General features: G+C 42.8%; 2 protein-coding genes across 2 annotated transcripts; both read right to left on the bottom strand.

The window, feature by feature from the left end:
- Positions 1–2344: 2344 nt before the first annotated feature.
- Positions 2345–12489, bottom strand: LOC128297399 (alkyldihydroxyacetonephosphate synthase). Its single transcript, XM_053033030.1, has 5 exons — positions 11471–12489; positions 5538–5624; positions 4274–5462; positions 3864–3968; positions 2345–3361 (listed from the first exon to the last, which is right to left on the bottom strand). The coding sequence occupies exons 1-5, from the start codon at positions 11593–11595 to the stop codon at positions 2987–2989; spliced, it is 1881 nt and encodes a 626-aa protein (XP_052888990.1). The 5' UTR covers positions 11596–12489; the 3' UTR covers positions 2345–2986.
- Positions 12490–14089: 1600 nt separating this feature from the next.
- On the bottom strand, positions 14090–15334 carry LOC128297699 (integrator complex subunit 12-like). Its single transcript, XM_053033386.1, has one exon. It carries the CDS (start codon positions 15280–15282, stop codon positions 14158–14160), a length of 1125 nt encoding a protein of 374 aa, XP_052889346.1. The 5' UTR covers positions 15283–15334; the 3' UTR covers positions 14090–14157.
- Positions 15335–19038: the final 3704 nt, after the last annotated feature.

Genomic DNA, 19038 nt, shown 5'->3' with positions numbered 1-19038 from the left:
ACTGATGCATTTCTAGCGAAATAGTTTTATTTATCAAATCACATAAATGTAATAAACTTTTCACATCGATACACTTACCTGGCTGACTACAGTTATCGAGTATTGAGCAAAAATTGTCATATTGTATGGAGAATGTTTGTCCTTATAAAACAATTTCCGTACGGTTTGACGTTTTCAGCTCAATGTAGGATTGGCTTAGACCGCTTTATTACGCAACAAAACACATCATTAATAACTTGAACTTTCAAAACAACTCCACAAACATTTCACGCACTTAATACTCGATGCCATAATTAAATATGAAATAAAATAATCCCCTATCACGCTAGCTGACGCTTTTGTAGCCGAAAATGAAATAAGCACGCGTTAATAAAATCGATTTAAGTTAACTGCACTCGAAGAACAGCGAAGAAATTTATTTTACTTGAGAAAGTTTGAAAACCAAAATAGTGAGTAAAAATAATAACATAATTCCTATAAAAAGTGTACAGTATGACATGATGACAATGAATGTCTACAAGTTTCTCAAGTCTTCGATACTCAGGATACATTTCTATTATCAGTATTTCTATTCTGACAGCTCCACAGCTACATCTTCATAATTTCATATATTTTCAAAGGTTTCTTATCTGAAGTTACGATCATTCCAAGGTAGCAGAAGTCCTCTACAATCTCAAGGTTGTCACCGACAACTGATACTCGGCTCTCCAGGCGGGTTTTATCACGATCAGAATCTCCAGTGAATAATTATTTTATCGTCGTCGCATTGATCATCACTCAAATCCTTAAGGCTTCACGTTTGAGTTGGGTGTACACTACTCAATCCACTGCTGAAGCACATTCGATGATGGCGATGTCATCCGCGAAGCCAAGGAATCGAAATGAACGAAATGAATTGTACCCTGGGTGTATGATACCCAGCTTCCACTCCTGTGGTAGTTCTGCAACTAGATTTATTTTATGTGACGGAAATTAAATGTTTAATTTATATAGATCTTACGTATAAGATTCTTCTTCTCATTATTCTTCTTGGGTAGGATATCGTCCTGCTAGGTAATGCTTGCCAATTCAAATCAATAACGGCTTCACGATACAAATTTGAAATGGCTCATTGAAATATTTCACATACGCTTAATGCGTCTCACCACCAGATGGCGCTGCAGTAGAGAATAGCGAACGAACACGTGTTCCTATGATGAATCCGGGACAGCTGCACTGTTAGCAGAAAATAAATTGTTTTCTCTTAAAACGGTATTAATGTACTTCTTTAGTTTAATGGTAATTAAATTACGGAAGATTTCCAAGCGTAACCTTTTTATCTTCTGTAGCTGTCACTCGCCAACCGATGTTGTTTTGGTTTCTTTTGTTGTTGTACTGACTATGTGAGTTTTTAATTAATCATAATTACAGGATACTGGAAGAAATGGTCACAAACCGAGTCTATTACTCAGTGATTGCTTACCTACTTTGCTATTAATCGATCAATTGCTCTAAACATTTTAGAAAACGATGATTAAATTTGTGACTGAAAGAAGCAAAAATAAACTCTCCTTATCGATTAGTAGTTTCAAAAATTCTAATTTACATTACTGTTCTGTTCTGGGCGTTGCAACCACCCTTTGATATCATGATATTAATGGGTTGGTGCTCTGTTAGATTACTCCTGATGCGGCAACCAGATAAGCAGAGAATCTATCGTAAATTATATTGGGATTTGGCTCGATGACTGTCTCTCGTTCGACGAGTACATTGATAATGTTGTAAGTAAAGCGAATGGAGCATTGGGATTCATCATTCGCATGGCCTCTGAAATTCGAGACCCTTGAGGTTTGAAGACACTCTATTTTTGCTAGGTTCGATCCGCTCTGGACTATGCTAGCGAAATTTGGACACCAGCCGGAGTGACCGCTATGCAGAGACTAGAGAGGATACAGAGGAAGCCGACGACTCGCTCTTTAAACGACTCGCTGTCCGTATATTTTTACAAGGATATTCCATCTCTATGCCCTCATATCATTCTCTCCGGTGTCGAATGTTGGGTTTAGTTGACATGAAACAGGGTTCATCATTTGTTTGATTTTAATATTCCCGTTTCCCACTTCCGCACTCGGTTATTGGATTCCGCCAACCAATCCCACCATATGATTCCATTTTTTAATTTTTTCTCCTTCCCAAGTTTTTAAGAATACATTGTGTAACCCCTAGCGGCAGACACTTCAAACGTAAATAAATAAATAAATATAAAATGTTACTGACGTGTATTACAGGACTCTATAAAAATATTTTACACATCTTTAGTAACGACAATGAATGTTATTATTTCAACACAAAGATGTAAGTTTCAATAAGATTTTATTGTTTTTTTCAATTCGCAACTCATAGTAAACTTTCTTCATGAAAAACCCGTTTCCGCATAATACATGGAAAATTGCGCTAAACGAAAGTATTCACACATCAATTCGTACTATAATCTACCTGTTGCACCATTAAATTCATACTATCAGCTTTATAAAAAAAAACACATAAGCAGAACAAAACACCACTAAACAGAGAAATCATAATTGCTAGTTTCAGCAAAATTGCTACGGGAGGGTTTGGCGTGGAATGTTTGTTAACTAGATTCTGCTTCGTGGAACCGACCGTATGACGACAATCCATTGCTGCGCTTCGTCCATAATCTGGGTGAGGATAAAAACCCGGGAATTTGACCCTTCGCTCGTAACGCAACGTAACGAAAGCGACGAACACATGCTTCCGGCGATGGGACGGAAGTGATCGTGGCCAACGACAATGGCCGCTCATACGCAAGACCACTTCTGCCCGTGAAGCGGTGGAACAGATATCTGCTTTGCTTTGTTGGTTCGTGTTGCTATTATTATCATGCATGTTAAACGTGTTCGGTGAAGCGGCTTTATATAAAACTAGCGACAAAATACGACATCCTGACCGGGCCTGGCGTTGTGCGCGCGCGCGTCTGTGTGTGTGCTTACAGTTTCGCCTTCAGGCTGGTGGGTTTGGGATCGTCGCGCAGTTCGTCCGGGATGAGATTTCCCGCAGCAAAGATGTTGTTTGGATCCAGCTCCCGCTTGGTGGCTTTGTACAGCTGTACGCCCACGTCAGACACGCTCTGTGGGTACCAGCGGGATCGGATCTTCCCGACGCCGTGATGGTGCGAGATGGAACCACCGGATGCAAGAATTTCGTCGCGAGCCTTGTTCTCGATTTCCTCATAGATGGTAACCGGGTTTGTGAAGCCGACATGGTTAAAGCCGAAGTAAAAGTACACACATGCACCGGCGTCGTACGTTTGTGTCACCCGGCACGAGATGAGGTAGTGTTGAATGTTGTGTTTGGCACATTCCTGCAAAGAGGGACGGGAAGTTAACATGAACAATGGAGGCGCATGGTGGTTGCTGGCGTTGCAAATCATTCTCAAGTGTCTTCTTTCGAGCGAATTTTATTGTTTGCTATTCGAACACCTGGTGAACTTAAAACGTTGAGAAGAAATATAAATTAAGTTGACAAACATTACAACTTATCAACCATGTACACAAAGATAGAAATCACCTACTGGAAGTCTAATTAACGTACTGCACACCGTGGAAATCGTGTCAATATTATCTAAACACACCATTGCATTCGTCGCTGATGCAATGGTAATTAGCGAATGGTAGATTTATCTAACAACCTCATCCCTGAATGGATGAACACTTGTCTACTGTTGTCTCTGTATCTACCGTGTCATATCTACTTTGGTTAATACATTAGCAGTTCATAGTTTGAGCTGTTGCAAGCTTGCTTATCTACTAGAAAACACTTCAAAACAATGCGCATACGTTTCTCCAGCGCCGGACATCTCCTACCTTTCGGACGCAGCTTTTGACGTTGGTACAAAGTGTTTCGCAGCGATCCCACGACACGGAGGTTTCAAACGATTCGGCCACGATACTGTAGTCCAAGGCCAGGTCCTGGAAAGATGTGGAAAACGAAATTTGAAGGCGACGGTAGTGCAAGTGAACAGTTTGCTCAGTTACGTCAGAGAGGCCCAAGTACCATTAGTCGTTTCCGATCGTGACATCCAAGCAAACCATACCATTGTCTTATTTGCAATGCATTTGATGCAACTATCTTTCCACCACCGGCAAACCATCGGCCCAAAGGGTGAAGTACCCTTCACGGCCGTTACACGATGCACGTTTGTCGTATGGCGTCTAATTGTACGGCTGACCTAACACCCCCCCCCCCCTCCTCCACCCCCTGGTCCAACACTCACCCTGATGTACGCGATGACGAAGGTGAGAATGTAACCCTTTTCACCGTTGCTGCTACCGGCCGAGAAACCGCCGTGTCGTTTGGCGATGGCGAAGATCTTTGACTCGTTTTGCTTCACCTGGTCATCGGGGCCCTCGAACAGTAGTGTCGCGATTGCGATACGATCGAGCTGCAACCGTTTCACGCGCGTTAGATACACCTTCTTCAGCTTTTCGGCGACCGTCGCCAGTGGTCCGCCCGGGATTTTGAGCGCCTGGCCGAACACAAACTGCTCGTTATCGATGAGTCGTATGCTTGCCGGTTGTAGTCGTTCCCGGGCCACCTCACGCAAACACCGCACGCCGGAACCGAAGTCGGGAAAGACGAGCGAACCGTACCGCTTCACCTGTGGCAGGGGCCGTATCTTAATCACCACCTCCGTCACGACGCCTAACGTTCCTTCCGAACCGAGCACGAGATGGTTGAAATCGGGCCCACAGGATACACGCGGTACTGCTAAGCTGCGTTCCAGCACACCCTTGCTGGTTACCATTTTCACACGCACCAACAGATCCTCGATGTTGCCGTACACGTTCTTCTTCATGCCGGAGGCCCGGGTCGCCACCCAACCGCCGAGCGTGGAAAACTCGTAACTGTCCGGTTCGTGGCCGACGGTGAACCCGAGCTGACGCAATTCCCGCTCGAGGTCCTGCCCAACGATTCCCGCCTCAAAGCAGGCCACCAGGTTCTGCCGATCGATCCACAGCATCCGATTCATCTGGGATGTATCGAGCGCTGCAATGGGGCGCGTTTCACCTTCCGGGCAGGTAACCGAACCGGACACGGAAGTGCCACCACCGTACGGTATAAGCACCACGCCGTACCTGTTGGCGGCGTGAACGATCTGCTCTACCTGCTCGTGCGACGTTGGAAACAGTACCACGTCCGGGATGCGTTTGAACGTGCCCGTGCGCATCATGTGTACGTCGTGCAGCGTTTGCCCATGACACCGGATCAACCGATCTTCCCCGTTCTGCGTACAATCGATACCGCGCCGCCGTACCTCTTGCAGGAACTCCGGGCAAGGCACCGGCGCGGGAAATTCGTTCGGTACTGGAACACCTTCCCGCCGATCGGAAAGATCTACGTTAAAGTTATCGATCACATAGTCGCGGAAGGGTGCCAGCGAAACATTTCCCCCGATCGGATACCTGGAGCAGGAAGAGAAAGGGATGCTATTGTTCGGACCGTAATCAAAAGTGATCTACAATTAACAGGTTACTTACCTATCGCCAGTGAAAACGATCGTTCCATCCTGATAGAGAAAGCGCGAGTCCTTGTAGCCCCAACCGTTCCATTTGAGCAATTGTTGTCTATGCGTACAATAAGAGCGAATTGAACATTTATTTATTTTCTGGTTATGGTGTTATTATTAGTAACTATTATAATTATTTTTTATATAATGGTGTGCTTATTGTTAATGTGTAATATCTTTCATGAAGGTGTCCTTTAGTTTTACATTTTGGCTGACTATATCTTAATGAACAGCACAATGTTTAGTGGGGCGCCCCGGTGGTGTATTGGTAGCGGGCCCGGCCTTCACATGACAGGGCTGGTCCAAAATCCCATCCGGACCACAATCCCCTATAGTAAGCAATGACTATCGGGCTACGAGGTTAAAATACGTCTACTAACCCAGAAATTGTCAGGCAAAATATGCCCTAGTAGATTAGTATACCTAAAATAAGAATGAAATCAGAATGGTTAACACGTTCAGCGCCGCATCACAAAAATTTGGGAAGAGCCAATGGTTACCGCTTGGCGATATCACATAAAAATAGATGATGTGCTATACAAAAATCCAAGTATGCTTTGACAGCAGCGGCCCACGGTTAACTATTTTTGACACGACGCTGAACGTGTTAACGTATTTTTTTTCGAAGAATCATTATGTGCAGTGTTAATCCAATCATGAGCAAACTCGCAAAAGATACATGAATCGAGAAATAAATAAGGTTCTGATAGTGGAGGATCAATCCCCTTGGAGGCCCAGGGCGGAATTTTTCAAGGGGGCCCATAATTTTGCTACGGCATTATCGGTGTTAGGGAGATGTACTTCAAACATGACGTAACAACACCAGCAAAGTCTCGGAAAGAAAGCTCCCTTGCGTACATCTCAGAGTTCTGTTGCGTAGCCCTGTAAACGGGCCTAGTAAGCTAGTCTCTATATATAAACGTTTGTATGCGCTAAGGAGAACGATAACGCCACTACTTGGATCGCCATTAGCTGGTACGAAATTCCATACGAAACCAGCTGTTTTCAGATTGCCGATACCAGGAAAGCATCCACGGAAGAGGTAGCACCTAGTACAGCAATTTTGGTCGAAAACCGCCGAAAGGTATGCAATGTTTAAACACTAACTTTCCCGTCGGTTGTGAAAAATTTCTTCGAAAACTACCAGTTTCCGAATTTAAAGTACCAGGAGAGCATGCACGGAAGAGGTAGCTCCTGGTAATGCGCCGTAAGGTATGCAATGTTTATACACTAACTTTGCAACTAACTTGCAACGCAATGCGCCGTAAGGTATGCAATGTTTATACACTAACCTTGCAACCAACTTGCAATGCAAGTTTGGTGCATGCAAGAAACTTGCAGCAAGATGGCGCCCAACTTCGTACTTGCATGCAAGTTTGCATGCAAGTTCTTGCAAGCAAATTCTTATAATTTAATAATTTAATTTTGTTTTAAAATTTTCAAAAATCGCACAATAGGCACAAATTTATTGGGGCCCCCAACACGGCGAGGCCCTAGGCGACCGCCTACTCCGCCTACCGTTTGATCCGCCGCTGGGTTCTGAAGATTTATGCATTTTAGCAATTGTTTGTACTCCTTGAACTTCTAAACAAATAGTAATTCCTGATGATTTCTGAACCACCAAGGATTTATGGATTTCCAAGGATCCGTGAGTCTTTCGTAGAAATGTTCGTTCGTTTACTGGCACGTTTTTTAATGCAATTATTTTAAGTCATAATTCGTAGATATTGCTAAAACAGAAGAGCTACGTAAATGTACATAATGGAAGGTTAGCGGTAGAAAGTCCGTTCCTTATCTTATACAGCAGTTTTGATTGCATATTACCGATAAAGGCCATCAGTCCGTTGGGAGTTCGCTTTGAGTTGAGATACGAACATATCTATGTGATCTTTCATGTTCATAATGATCGGTATTGATAGGCTGATAATAACTCGCCCATTCGGAGTAATCGAGGGAGTTCAAGTCAGGATATCAAACATCGTTAAGTCACAAGGCTATGATATCCTTCAGTCACTCTTGACTTCTTTTCGGGATATGATATTCAACTCCGTCTGGTTGAAAAAGTTCGACTGCTGCTCTTCAAATTTCTCTTAGACCCTAAGTAAGCCTTCACCCTTAAAAATGCCCAAAAATACATGTGCAAAAGTCCTTCAAGTCAGCTATGACGAAAACCGGAGTCTATTTCAACCCATTAGAAGCAACTGCTCTAAAAACCATAATTCCGGCGAAATGGTTCACCTAAACACTTCCACCTCTGGAACATCTTGCAGCATCTGCGACGAAATAAATCCAACGGTGGATCCATGCAGGATCGATGATGGAAAATTTCTGATCATTAAACACGACGATCGGATGCTTCTTCTCAAATACGTTCAACAAAATCTTTGATCGATCAAATCGTAGTGCGTAGTGCAGTCCGTTATTAGGCGGCATTTTTCTCGTGCTCTGGACTTTGAATTTAAGTGATCTTTGACTAATCGCTTCATGTTTAGAAGATATTGGGATCTTTCGTCAATTGTCGGAACTCCTGCACCAACTTCCTGGCTTTCTAAGATGTTGATCAGGACGACACTTTTAATGTGTTATACAGGGGCCAGCCTATGGAATTTATTTTGAGAGTTATCCCGCGTGGTCCCGCGTGGTTATCGCGTGGTGTAATCCGAGAGATTACATACATATCTGATATTAGTGAAAGTATCACATCTATAATGCCAAAATAAACATTCAATTCCTTTGATTTTTTTTTCTATGGGGCATACTGTAGATTCTACACTTACTCTCTTAAAAAAATGTGTTTCTTATTTTCGTGTTATTTTTTAACTTTACACCAGATGTTTGGTATAGGATGGTAAAGACATATTGGTACCTATCGCGAACGAAATTAACTTCCAGTCGATAAAAATATCAACCCAGTTATGGTACCGCTTTTTCTAGGGGAATCAGTTTTCCGTAAACGGTAGTGTAATATGTTTTTCATTTGGACGTGGTTAAATCAAGGTAAGGCCGACTCCATATGGGCTGCGGTCGCCGCGGTACCACGAGAAAACGCGGCTTTGTTTAAGATGGACAACTCTGCGGAACAGCAGCCACGGAAGATTTGACAACCGACACGGACCGAGATGAGCCGGGCCGAGCAGTTGTTCTGTATTGGCAACGAAACCTATACACATTTTCCGCGGTACCGCGGCCGCGGTTTATGTGAAGACGGCCTAACAGAATACGTTTAGTTTAGAAAAGGAAAGATATTAGTAAAGAAAAATAGACAAAAAATAAGAAGAAAAAAAACGGAAGTCCGTTCTACCAGAATAAAAAAAATTAAATTAATGAAAATTTTGAATTTTTTTTAATAAGTTTGTACTTTTCTTTTTCAATAATAAATTTCTCATTACATTACTTTACATTTCCCGTGAAGTAAACTCTTAAATCTTCACATAAAACGGGCTTGGTACCGTATATCTACTGCATCGAGGCAGTAGGTAAATTTCTGATGGGTTGATATAATTAGTTTAGCTCGTTCGCGATACAAATTAAATACTTTTTTAGCTACTACTTGATTTTTCCCCACGATTTGTATGGTAGTCATGGCAGCTTTCTTCACCGTTTTAAGGGTTGACAAATTTGCTGCGTTGCGATACCAATCCGTCATAACTGCCATTATATGGGTTGATATTTTTATCGACTGGTAGTTAATTTCGTTCGCGATAGGTACCATTGTTTGTTGTTACTGTTGTTTGTTATATCTGTTGGCGCCCATCAATGCAGTGGGTTCTTTGTAGTTTTTGTTTAGTTTTTACACTGAATTATGTTTTCGTTATGTTAGTGTGTTGAAACTGTTTATACACTCCGCGGTTTCATTACCCCCATTACCCCTGTGGTTCAGTTCGGTACCCCACAGAAGTCCAATGTTCTTTTTCGTTCATTCCAGGCGTACTTCTATCACAAAGCTGGTTTGATGAGAATTGATCCAATGCCTTTGGTGAGTTCGATAAAACTTCAACGTCTTCAATTCCTCGTCTCATTTTTTTGACTTTTACAACTCACTGCCCACATCTCATCATATTAATGTTTATTTTAAGATAAGTTTTAGCACTAGATATTAAGTAATAGTGCTATGTGTAGAGGGAATTAAACAAACAAACAAATTCAAAACATAGAGCGAAAAGAACTTCTTTTAACCAAATGCTTCGTTGATTGAAAGTTATGCAGTTCTAGGCTCATTTTTCGGTACTTGCACAATTCTTCATCGTTCGTTTTAAGCGGTGCGGTTATCTAACTGATGGATTAGTTCCGACGATCCATGTTGGGTCACAGTTTCTTATCAACCCCAGATAACCGGAAACCGGAACGAATGTCGATTGGAATCGGTAAAAAGGGCACGGTTTGGATGACATCACCATCACCACACGAGGTTGTGCAATTCGGTCGTGCGAAAGGTGTGTGATTAGATAATCCACCAGAGTATTTAGAAATGGACCGCTAGTGATAGTCGTGTTTCAAGTGAACGATAAACCGAAGGTGACCTGAAAGGCTGGTTGGATGGTTCAGGATGATAACGGAAAGTGTAAGGCCTTGGTGTAGATATGTTACAGGTGCAAAAGTGATTTCTACTTGTCCGTTTCTGAAGCTTGTAAAATGATGTATGGAACAACATCATCATGCATGTAACACGAGACGGTTCCCATTTTAACTCACTTGTTCAATGGCAAACACTCGTTTATTAAGCTATTTTTAGTGCGTAGAGCGTAGTGGATGGAGCCGACATAAGCTGGGAGCGGCTGCCACAAGTGTCTGGCCTATATTTGGCCGAATACTTGTTCCATGTGTTTTTTTAAGCTACGTGAAACATATATTACTGGGACGGTAGACTATAATTATAGCTTCCGTATCGTATACATAACGTTCCATTTGTTTTTTGGTGTTTTTCAGTCAATAATTCAATTTTACAAAATAAAGCTGCTAAGGTGGTCCCAACTGCGTCGCCGATAACTGTTTATTTTTCTCAAAGGAAATTCACGCACTTATCGTAAAAATGTTGACAAAAATAAGCATCTCAAATTGCATTTAGGACTAGCGCGTTTATAGGACATTATTTATTTTTATACGAGTTGTATTAAAATGGAATTATTAAAAAACACGCTCAGCGTACGACAAACATTCCGTGAGTTGATAACCGAGCACAACGTTAAGGCGAGGACCTGCTTCCGGTAAGCACGTGCTCTTGCTCTGGCCGGGAAATACGATGCTTCTACACCGGCCGGCACCACCAACACATGGATGTGTCGCACACTAAAATCCGAAGTACTGGCGATCGGTAAGCGAATGGCCATGTGGTGCAGTCCGGCTGCCGGCCGAGCAACACCCAAAACAAACACACTCCCCGTAAGGTGAGGGTAACGGTAACTGTACACGGTGGGAAAATTCAGTCCCCGAGCACGCGTGTCCTCTAGGCTGTACGCGGTCAACGAACGGAGGCAAAGAACCCGTTCATGTAAAGGATGGGACTCGGAAAATTGCGGCTCTTTCTCTTTTACTCTCTCTCTCTCTCTCTCTTATTCTCTTACAGCTCTTATTTACTTTCAGTTACTGATACGCTCTCAGCACTCTGGAAAATCGTGCACAAGTCTTTCAGTACAACGCGTTCTATCCTTGGTGTTGTGTTCAGTAGGGGAAAAACTACCCCTTGCACCTTTGACTTAAAAACCAAAAAAAAGTCCATTCTGCTCGGAGAAAATTGCTCACAAGAAAATGTTCTTGGTTTTTTTTATTTTTTACTAAGCTGATTTGTGGAAAACACGAGGACTTTTTTATCCCAAATACAACACAGGCCCACTAACAATTTATAAACACACACATACACACAGGTGGTTCGCCACGGAAAGATAATCCCAGGAACCAAGAACGAACCTTTGCTTCGGTATAGCGCTGATAATTTTCTTCGGCACGCTTGGATCCAGCGTCGCCGGTGCCTTGACGGTGGTGCCTTCGTTTCCTTTAGCAACGAATGGCTTTTCGGCCGATGTTGGTGACATTCCGGTGCGCTTGCTAGGGTGTATCCGCTTTGCACTTACTGTGGCCACTACTCCTTGACCCTGCCTGGCTTGCTACTGACAATAAGGCTCTCTGGCATGGAACTATTAATTTCACAACGTTACCGCGTTTAACTGCTGGGTGGCAAGTCAATAAGGCAAAAACCGCACACACACGCACACGCATACATACACGGTCACACGAAGCACGCTGCTGCCTATTCCAAAGGGTGGTTTGATTATTGATTTTTGCGCGTTTTCATACCCCGCCGCTGGGAAGAAATGGTACACTAAGCGTTCTGGTGGTACTTTAAGGTTCTGCGTTCTCGGCACACTGGCGTACTGGCTGGCGCTAAACGAACCGTCGAGACAGTGTGGTGATTACACGCGTTAATTCCCTTCCTGACTGGCGTGTGCAAAATTATACCGGGCACAGCGTGCACAATGCGTGTGGTGATACAATCGACGTATGCCTTAATCCACTTCTTTTCCAACTATCCAACAGCAGCCGCGGTACAAAGACACAACACGCTAACACAGCACAAATATGGAAAATGATTAGCGACGGTAGATTACAACCGACACCAGGAATGGGAAAATGGAGCTTTGCTGCTACACTTTTAGCGCGTCAGGTTTGAAGCTAGAGAGAATCAAAGGCAGTTTGGCACTTGGGTATGAAACTTGAAAATGTCCTTTTGCTTGGAGTTTTCCTTCCATTCAAGCGTTTCCGTAGAAACACACTGTGCCCCACTCGTTTTCGTTTTCACCAATCGCACGGTTTTTACACAATTTTTCCTAAATGCTTAACTTAATTGTTCTGCAGTCACCCTCGGGTCGCAAACATGCCTCTTTTTCTCCTCAGTAAAATTTGAAGCTTGTGGCGTCTAGAGCATTAAAAGTAGGTCTTCACTGCTCGGCTGCCGAACAAGAACTATGTATAGCCACTGTCATGTTTATATACATGCGCACTGGCTTATTTATACAGTGCGCTGCGTTGTACTAGTCGCAAGATACGTGAAATGTGTTTTGCCAGTTGGTTTGGAGAAGTTGGTGAACTTCAACAGAGAAAATGATTTGACGATGGACTCTTTTCCAGTTTTTTTGTTGTTGCTAGAATTTTATGTGTTTATCGAAATATTTTTAAAATCAATCGAAATATCGAAATCAATTTGTAAACAGCAGAAAGTATCGAATTTTTCGAATTAAAATTTCCTTGCGAAACTTTTTTCATACATCACCTCGCTATTAGAATTCTTCAAACTACATTAAAAAGGTTTTGATAAGTGATTTTGATTTGCTTACTAAAATAAATAACCGAAATCCAAAGCATTTTCTAAATCACGTTATTTTATATTTTAAGCTTCTGTACTATGTTTATAATAGCTTTATGCAAACCACGTTAAAACAAAAACTCCCGCCAAAGTGTTTAATAACAAATTAAAAGCTAATGGCACAGTACAAATGGTATAATAATAATAATTTAAAAAATAATAATAATTTAATATTACTAGGCAAGTGTAACTAAACGATCTGAGCGCACTGTAATGCACTTACACTGATATGCTACGATATGGTCACACGTACAAATACAAACCACTAGAACGAAATCGTATATACTAGTGGTCGATTTCACATGCAATGTAACTTCGACTTAATTCACACAAACAACTCGTTTTCCTCAAATGTGTTTGTTTAATAAATTGTGAACTCAATTGAATTATCGGCACCTGGCTTTAAGTAGCAATTTTTACTCTCACAGGTAGTAAATGACAATATAAATAAATTATATGCATACAATTAATTCATGTTTTAATTATCATCATGTTGTTTAATACTCTTGATGTTATAAGGCGAATAAAGCAAGCTGTAACGAAAAGCTGAAATTACTAAGCTTTCAAATCTCTGTGACTAGCGGTAAGCAAGCAGTGGTCAAAATCATATGGATTCAACGCAGGATCACTCGTTGCGCTGTTTTCCGTAGACCAACCTATCCTGTCTGCATACCATCAACGGATGTCTTCTGCTTGATCTACAAGTATTAGCCACGAGATGCAAAAATATGCAACTACTGCTTCAAGGGGAAAACGATTTTCCTGCGCTCCTCGCTGCTGTTAACCTGTTTGCGTCGAATAGAATTCTAAAATCGATTTTTCGTGTTCGTTGTGCCAGGACCAGTTTTGGACAAAGTAACCTTCTGCAGCAGACGAGTCATGATTTAAACGATATCTAAGATCATTCTGGTTTTAACTTGTCTGCGTCCAATTTTAAAGAGCATCTTCGTCTCCGATTTGCATAATTTATAAGTAATATTTTAGAAGTTTTTGTCGACTGCGGAGGTCCGACAAATTGTGAGTAAGTAATAATAATAATGCGGGAAACAAAACACATTCCCTTCATTAGCGATTGATTTTAAAATGAACATTCTAAAACTAATGCATTTTTTCTCAAACTTTCGTCACAGTAACATGCTGCATCGCTATACCACTGTATTTTGCCACTTGTAGTAAATGACATATTTATTATTGTTCCTCTTGTATGTTTTTTAGGGTACACTAAAATCTTTACCTATTTATGTTTGCGTTTGCTGTCTTGCATTTTGGCAGCCTTTTTCTTCATCATTTGCAAACGCTTATCGGCACTGATTATGTTTATGCTTGGTGTGCCAACGGAAGTACTAACGCTGGAGGCGGCATTTCCAGTGCTGCCGGATGACGATGAGCCTCCTCCACCACTGTTCGAAGAAGATTTTGAGGATCGCTCGCGATCTTTTTCACGGTCTCGATCACGATCACGATCGCGATCACGATCCCGCTCTCGGTCTCGATCTCGTTCGCCGCGGTCACGGTCACGATCTCTATCACGCTCATGCGATGAATCGGAAGATTTGCTTCCGCTTTTAGAGGACTTGTGCTTGCTACTGCTAGACGAACTAGAGCTGGACGAAGATTCGGCCGATTTGCTGCTGCCACTTTTTGTATGCGATGCCGACTTTGACGACGAGCTGCTAATAGTAGGTGACGGTGACGTTGCTATGGTAATCGGCGGTGTAGATACCATCGTAGTAGTCGTTAGCTTGGTGGCCGTCTGTTTGTTGCGACACATGGTACAGTACCACGAGTTCTCTTCGTCGTTAGCATCTGCTTCCGAAATAGCAGGTTTGTGACAGTCTTGATGATATAGAGCATGACAATCCGCACATTCGACCAACCTGTTTCGGGCACTAACATCCATTAGACGGCACACGACACACATCAAATCTTCCAATTCTTTCAGTTTGTCTTCCTCCATCACGACATCATCATCCTCGTCGTTGCCTTCCAGATCCGAGGTGGAGATTAGGATTGAACCGGACGACATCGGCGGTATGGTCAAAGCTTCCGGTGCACTAACTATACACTCGATTGTACCACTAGCGATTGGTTCTGGATCCGGGTCCACATTGATGATGGGTATGGGTTTCGGCTCAATCACCTTCTGTTTTCGTACGTAAAGGTTACTTCCCCCCGCCAGCGGTTCCTCGCCCAGGTGTTTCTTGCTAAGGGTGTTAATGAGCGTTTTGCCACTACCATACCGTTGCTTGATGAGCTCGTCTAGCAGATTGCGTATCTTTTCCGTAGCATCCGAATGGGGTGAGTGAAGTAGTTTTAGCGCGTGTTTAAATGTTGGATCAATATCCAACGTTGAACCCATTTTAGCGGTTATTTAGCCGATAAATAGAAGGTAAAACGCAATCGAAAGAGAATACAATTCTCCCGTGCCGCAAAGCGACCCGTAAACAACACACCAAATAAAGAAATGTCAGCTGTCAAATATGCCTTCGTTGAGTTATGAACGGACTCGATGTTTATTTTCGTTCAACCCAAGTACGGTTCCGAAGTTTTCGTTAAATTCCGTTTTTGTGTTTAAATTTTTATGGCACGTCGGTTTCCCAATTTGGTTGAGGAAATTCATTTTCGAATGCTTAAGAAAATTGTGAATCAGAATAATAATGATAAAGGTTTCAAAGTCCATTCGTACAATTTATGAAAGTAATTCACATTCGTGAGATGGAGAAATTTCTTAATTTTAAGTCTCTTCAGTTTGATTAGTATTTATTGTCGATTAAGATCGGTAACCCGAAAAATGATGAAATGAAAATTATAAATAGACCCAGTTAATCAACAATTAACAAATTACGATGTGCAGAGTTAGATACACAGAATTTGAAACTTTTGCTGGCTCTGCTCGTTTAGATAACAACGGGAATCCAATAAACTAAGAACAAAATGAATTAAAATGCCTTCCTTATCGATGTTTTTGAATAATCTTCTCCTGGGAATCATTTCACATCACAATTTTTTAAACACAGAACTAAATAAGCATCTCGATTCTCTGTATCCGGACTCTGTGGTGTATTGGTAACGGCGACGGTCCTCAGGACCGGGTAAAAATTCAATTCGCACCAATCCCCGTACGCAGGACTGACTGGGTTGATTGCATTCATTATTTCTCCATACTCGTTTCCATAAAACTAAAAAACACACACTTGTCAAACCCATCTATAGCATGGCTGCATTAACAATGGTCCAGCCTCTAGCTTGTTGCTTTGGACCAACTGTCAACTGGGCGCGGACTTACCAACCTTTCTTACATGGCCGTCGGTTTTCCATGTGATTTTCTGAGTAGGTGCATGTGTGTTGCTGCTGTTGCCGTGCTAAATCCTGCAACGCGGCTAATTCCGCGACACCGGCAGTGCAAAAGTAACACGCTAGAATCTGCCGGAGAATCACAAGCCGTGCTAGTTATTCATTTAAAAGTGAAATTGTGTGCGATACAGTAGTCACCGAAGCGGCGGAAGAAACACGTGGACGGTATCGTAAAGTTCCCGCAACCCGGACGGCCGGAGCACAGTGTGTGTAGTGGTGTGTGCGAAGCAGACAGTACAGCACCTATGCTGAAGCAACGAAAAGAATCGGTGATGTGCTGAAAATTGTACACCGAAAGTAAAAAATTCCAATCAAAGAAGCTGTTTCGTCTCGTCGGCGCCCAACTTTGTCGAGGGAGGCGAACTCGATGTGTTGGAATCCGGTGTTGGATTCGACCACCCCGTTGAAAACGCCGGGAGCCTTCGTGTGTATGGTACGTGTTAGGCTAGCATGGATCGCATGTATGCGTGCGGATTTGCGTGCATGGGTGTGTGTATGTGCGTGCGTGCGTATGAACGGTAGTGTTGGAATAGGTGCGCATGTATGCAGGGACTGTTTGTGGCGAATCGAACCTACTCCGGCATAGGGAGGAATGTACCTTGCCGGGCGGAAATAATGCCGGCTTGCCTGTTCTTACGCATACTGTTGCGCTGCGAAGAGAAGTTAATTTCGGTTATGTTTCAAGGCCGGTGAAAAGAGCCGATTGTGTAGAAGGAAACGCTCTCTAGCATATGGCTGGCTCCTTGCGAAAGGTGTGATGTGTTGGCGTTTGAATTATGCTGAGGTGTGCTTGATAACGTGGAATCGAAATGCTCTCAAGTGAAAGGTTTCGCATTGAGGCGGATGTCAAACGAGTTCAGCCCATCAGCCTGGGTGGGGCGAAGCATGGGGCCCGCTTATAGTAGAGTGGGGAGAGTTCGGGGTAGCTACAGTTTGATGATGTGTGCGGTCGGTTGAATGCCACAGATATCAAACACAGGTTGCTAAGTTGCTCGCATCCACTTCTTCTATTCCAAAATGCCAGCCAAGGAAGCTGTTTGCTAGTTCAAGGAGGCATTTCTCAAAGTCAACCAACCAATCGAATACAAAATAATGATTCAACAATGATATACTGTATCCGCGCTTGAAACTTGTGCAGGAATGAACTGAGCTGTCTAGGAAGAAATCTAATCGCTCTCACGGACACTTTACGTAACGTGTCCTCCTCGTGCGATCGCGCAGAGTGTGTTACGGCGTTTTTTTTAGTATCGGACAGTAGGTGTTCCTTAAGCAAACTGCCAACGGCCATCAACCTTCTCTTTGGCGACTGTATGTGCTGCTCGCGTTTGTACTGGCGCGATAATATTGGCCCGTATATTTTACGGTTGGTCACTTTGTCGCTTGAAGCAAACGCTTGATTTGCGAACATCATGCCAAACGTGTGTAGAGAATAATTTTCCTACAAAGCATTTGTCCCTGTAAACGATGTAAATTTTTGCACCTTTTTACCACCATGAATGGAGCAAAAGAAAACGTGCCAAGGTGGTATGTCTGAAGTATCCTTCTCATCCTTGGTATCGCTTGAACAGAGAGCGACATTGCTGGTCTGGTGTGGGACTTGTGTACGCTGTCCCTGTATCACGCGTCTCTTTCTGCGTTCGCATAAACGTCGAGCTCTCGGGCGCGCACCAATAAGTTCTGAGCTTTCTTTTTTCAGTTGAAAGCAGGACAACACCCTTTCACCTTGTGTGAAATAAATGGAGCGCAGTTGTTTTTGTTTTATTTTTTTCAGAGAAAATTTTACATCTGGGTAACGTTTAAAACAAAGCTGTTGTACTGCTTGACCGTGCACAAACGGTAAAAAAGGGAAACAAAGAAAGGTTGGAACGATGCCATGAATCGGCAAATTGTACGTTCATTTCGTCTGGTTTATAAGCGAATGAATCCGTCTGTTCCGAATCAATGGAAAACCAAGCAGTTGACAGAATCACAACACAGTAGACTGCGGCGCGCACATGGCTTTTCGATTTAAACGTCACAGCCACGTGTTTTTGTTGATCTGTCAAAACGGACCAATACGCACACGGCGGTGGTGCGCGTTATCGGGATTGGGCGATACCATTCCGCGCGCCAATCGTTTTGTTTGATGAAACGGAAGCAACATTTAACACACGCGATTACATCTTTCACTACACCTCTACCATTGACACATTGGTGAATGCGCACAGTGGCTGGGAGCAAGTTTTATCACTACCTGCGTCACCTTGCGTGCGCGTTTGCAAAGGTGATTGACAACAGCATAACCTTCTCGCGGTTGGTGTGGGTATGATGATGTGGTTTTGGAAAGTGGCCCGTAGTGATTTGAAAATAAACCGTATTCTGCCCGTAGAATCCATTGCATCACACACCGACTGGTGGAGTGGAGACACCGTTTCATTGAGCAATATTCTATTAGATTAGGCACGATATGATAACGAAAGAAGGTGCAAACTGGGATACAGCTTTGACAAAACATTAGAAAATAGCGTATGCATTAAAAAGGACATTTTTCTGCGTTTTCCATAAGAGTTACCTGTCAACTACTGGGGAATCCAGCACTGTTTCGTGTTTTGTAGCTATCCTAGGCTGTGCATAGCCAAAATTAAACAAGGTCATCATTTAACGCGGGAAAACACTCCGTATTCGCTCGACATGGTCGATCTGACATTTTTAAGCAAGTAAAAGGTGCAGCAGAATCTAAAGACGAAGATCAAAGGCAAAATGATGACTGCGTTCTCCCTAA

The sequence above is a fragment of the Anopheles moucheti genome, chromosome 2, assembly GCF_943734755.1.
Source record: "Anopheles moucheti chromosome 2, idAnoMoucSN_F20_07, whole genome shotgun sequence".
Taxonomy (NCBI): Eukaryota; Metazoa; Arthropoda; class Insecta; order Diptera; family Culicidae; genus Anopheles; species Anopheles moucheti.
Note: the sequence above shows the minus strand (reverse complement) of the source record. Positions and strands in the feature narration are given on the sequence as shown.

Coding starts and splice junctions, on each gene's coding strand:
- LOC128297399 (XM_053033030.1), bottom strand. CDS start 11,595: ATGTCACCAACATCGGCCGAAAAGCCATTCGTTGCTAAAGGAAACGAA. Junction 5,625..11,470: donor AGCGCTATACCGAAGCAAAG/GTTCGTTCTTGG, acceptor TTGTACGCATAG/ACAACAATTGCTCAAATGGA. Junction 5,463..5,537: donor ATCGTTTTCACTGGCGATAG/GTAAGTAACCTG, acceptor TTCCTGCTCCAG/GTATCCGATCGGGGGAAATG.
- LOC128297699 (XM_053033386.1), bottom strand. CDS start 15,282: ATGGGTTCAACGTTGGATATTGATCCAACATTTAAACACGCGCTAAAA.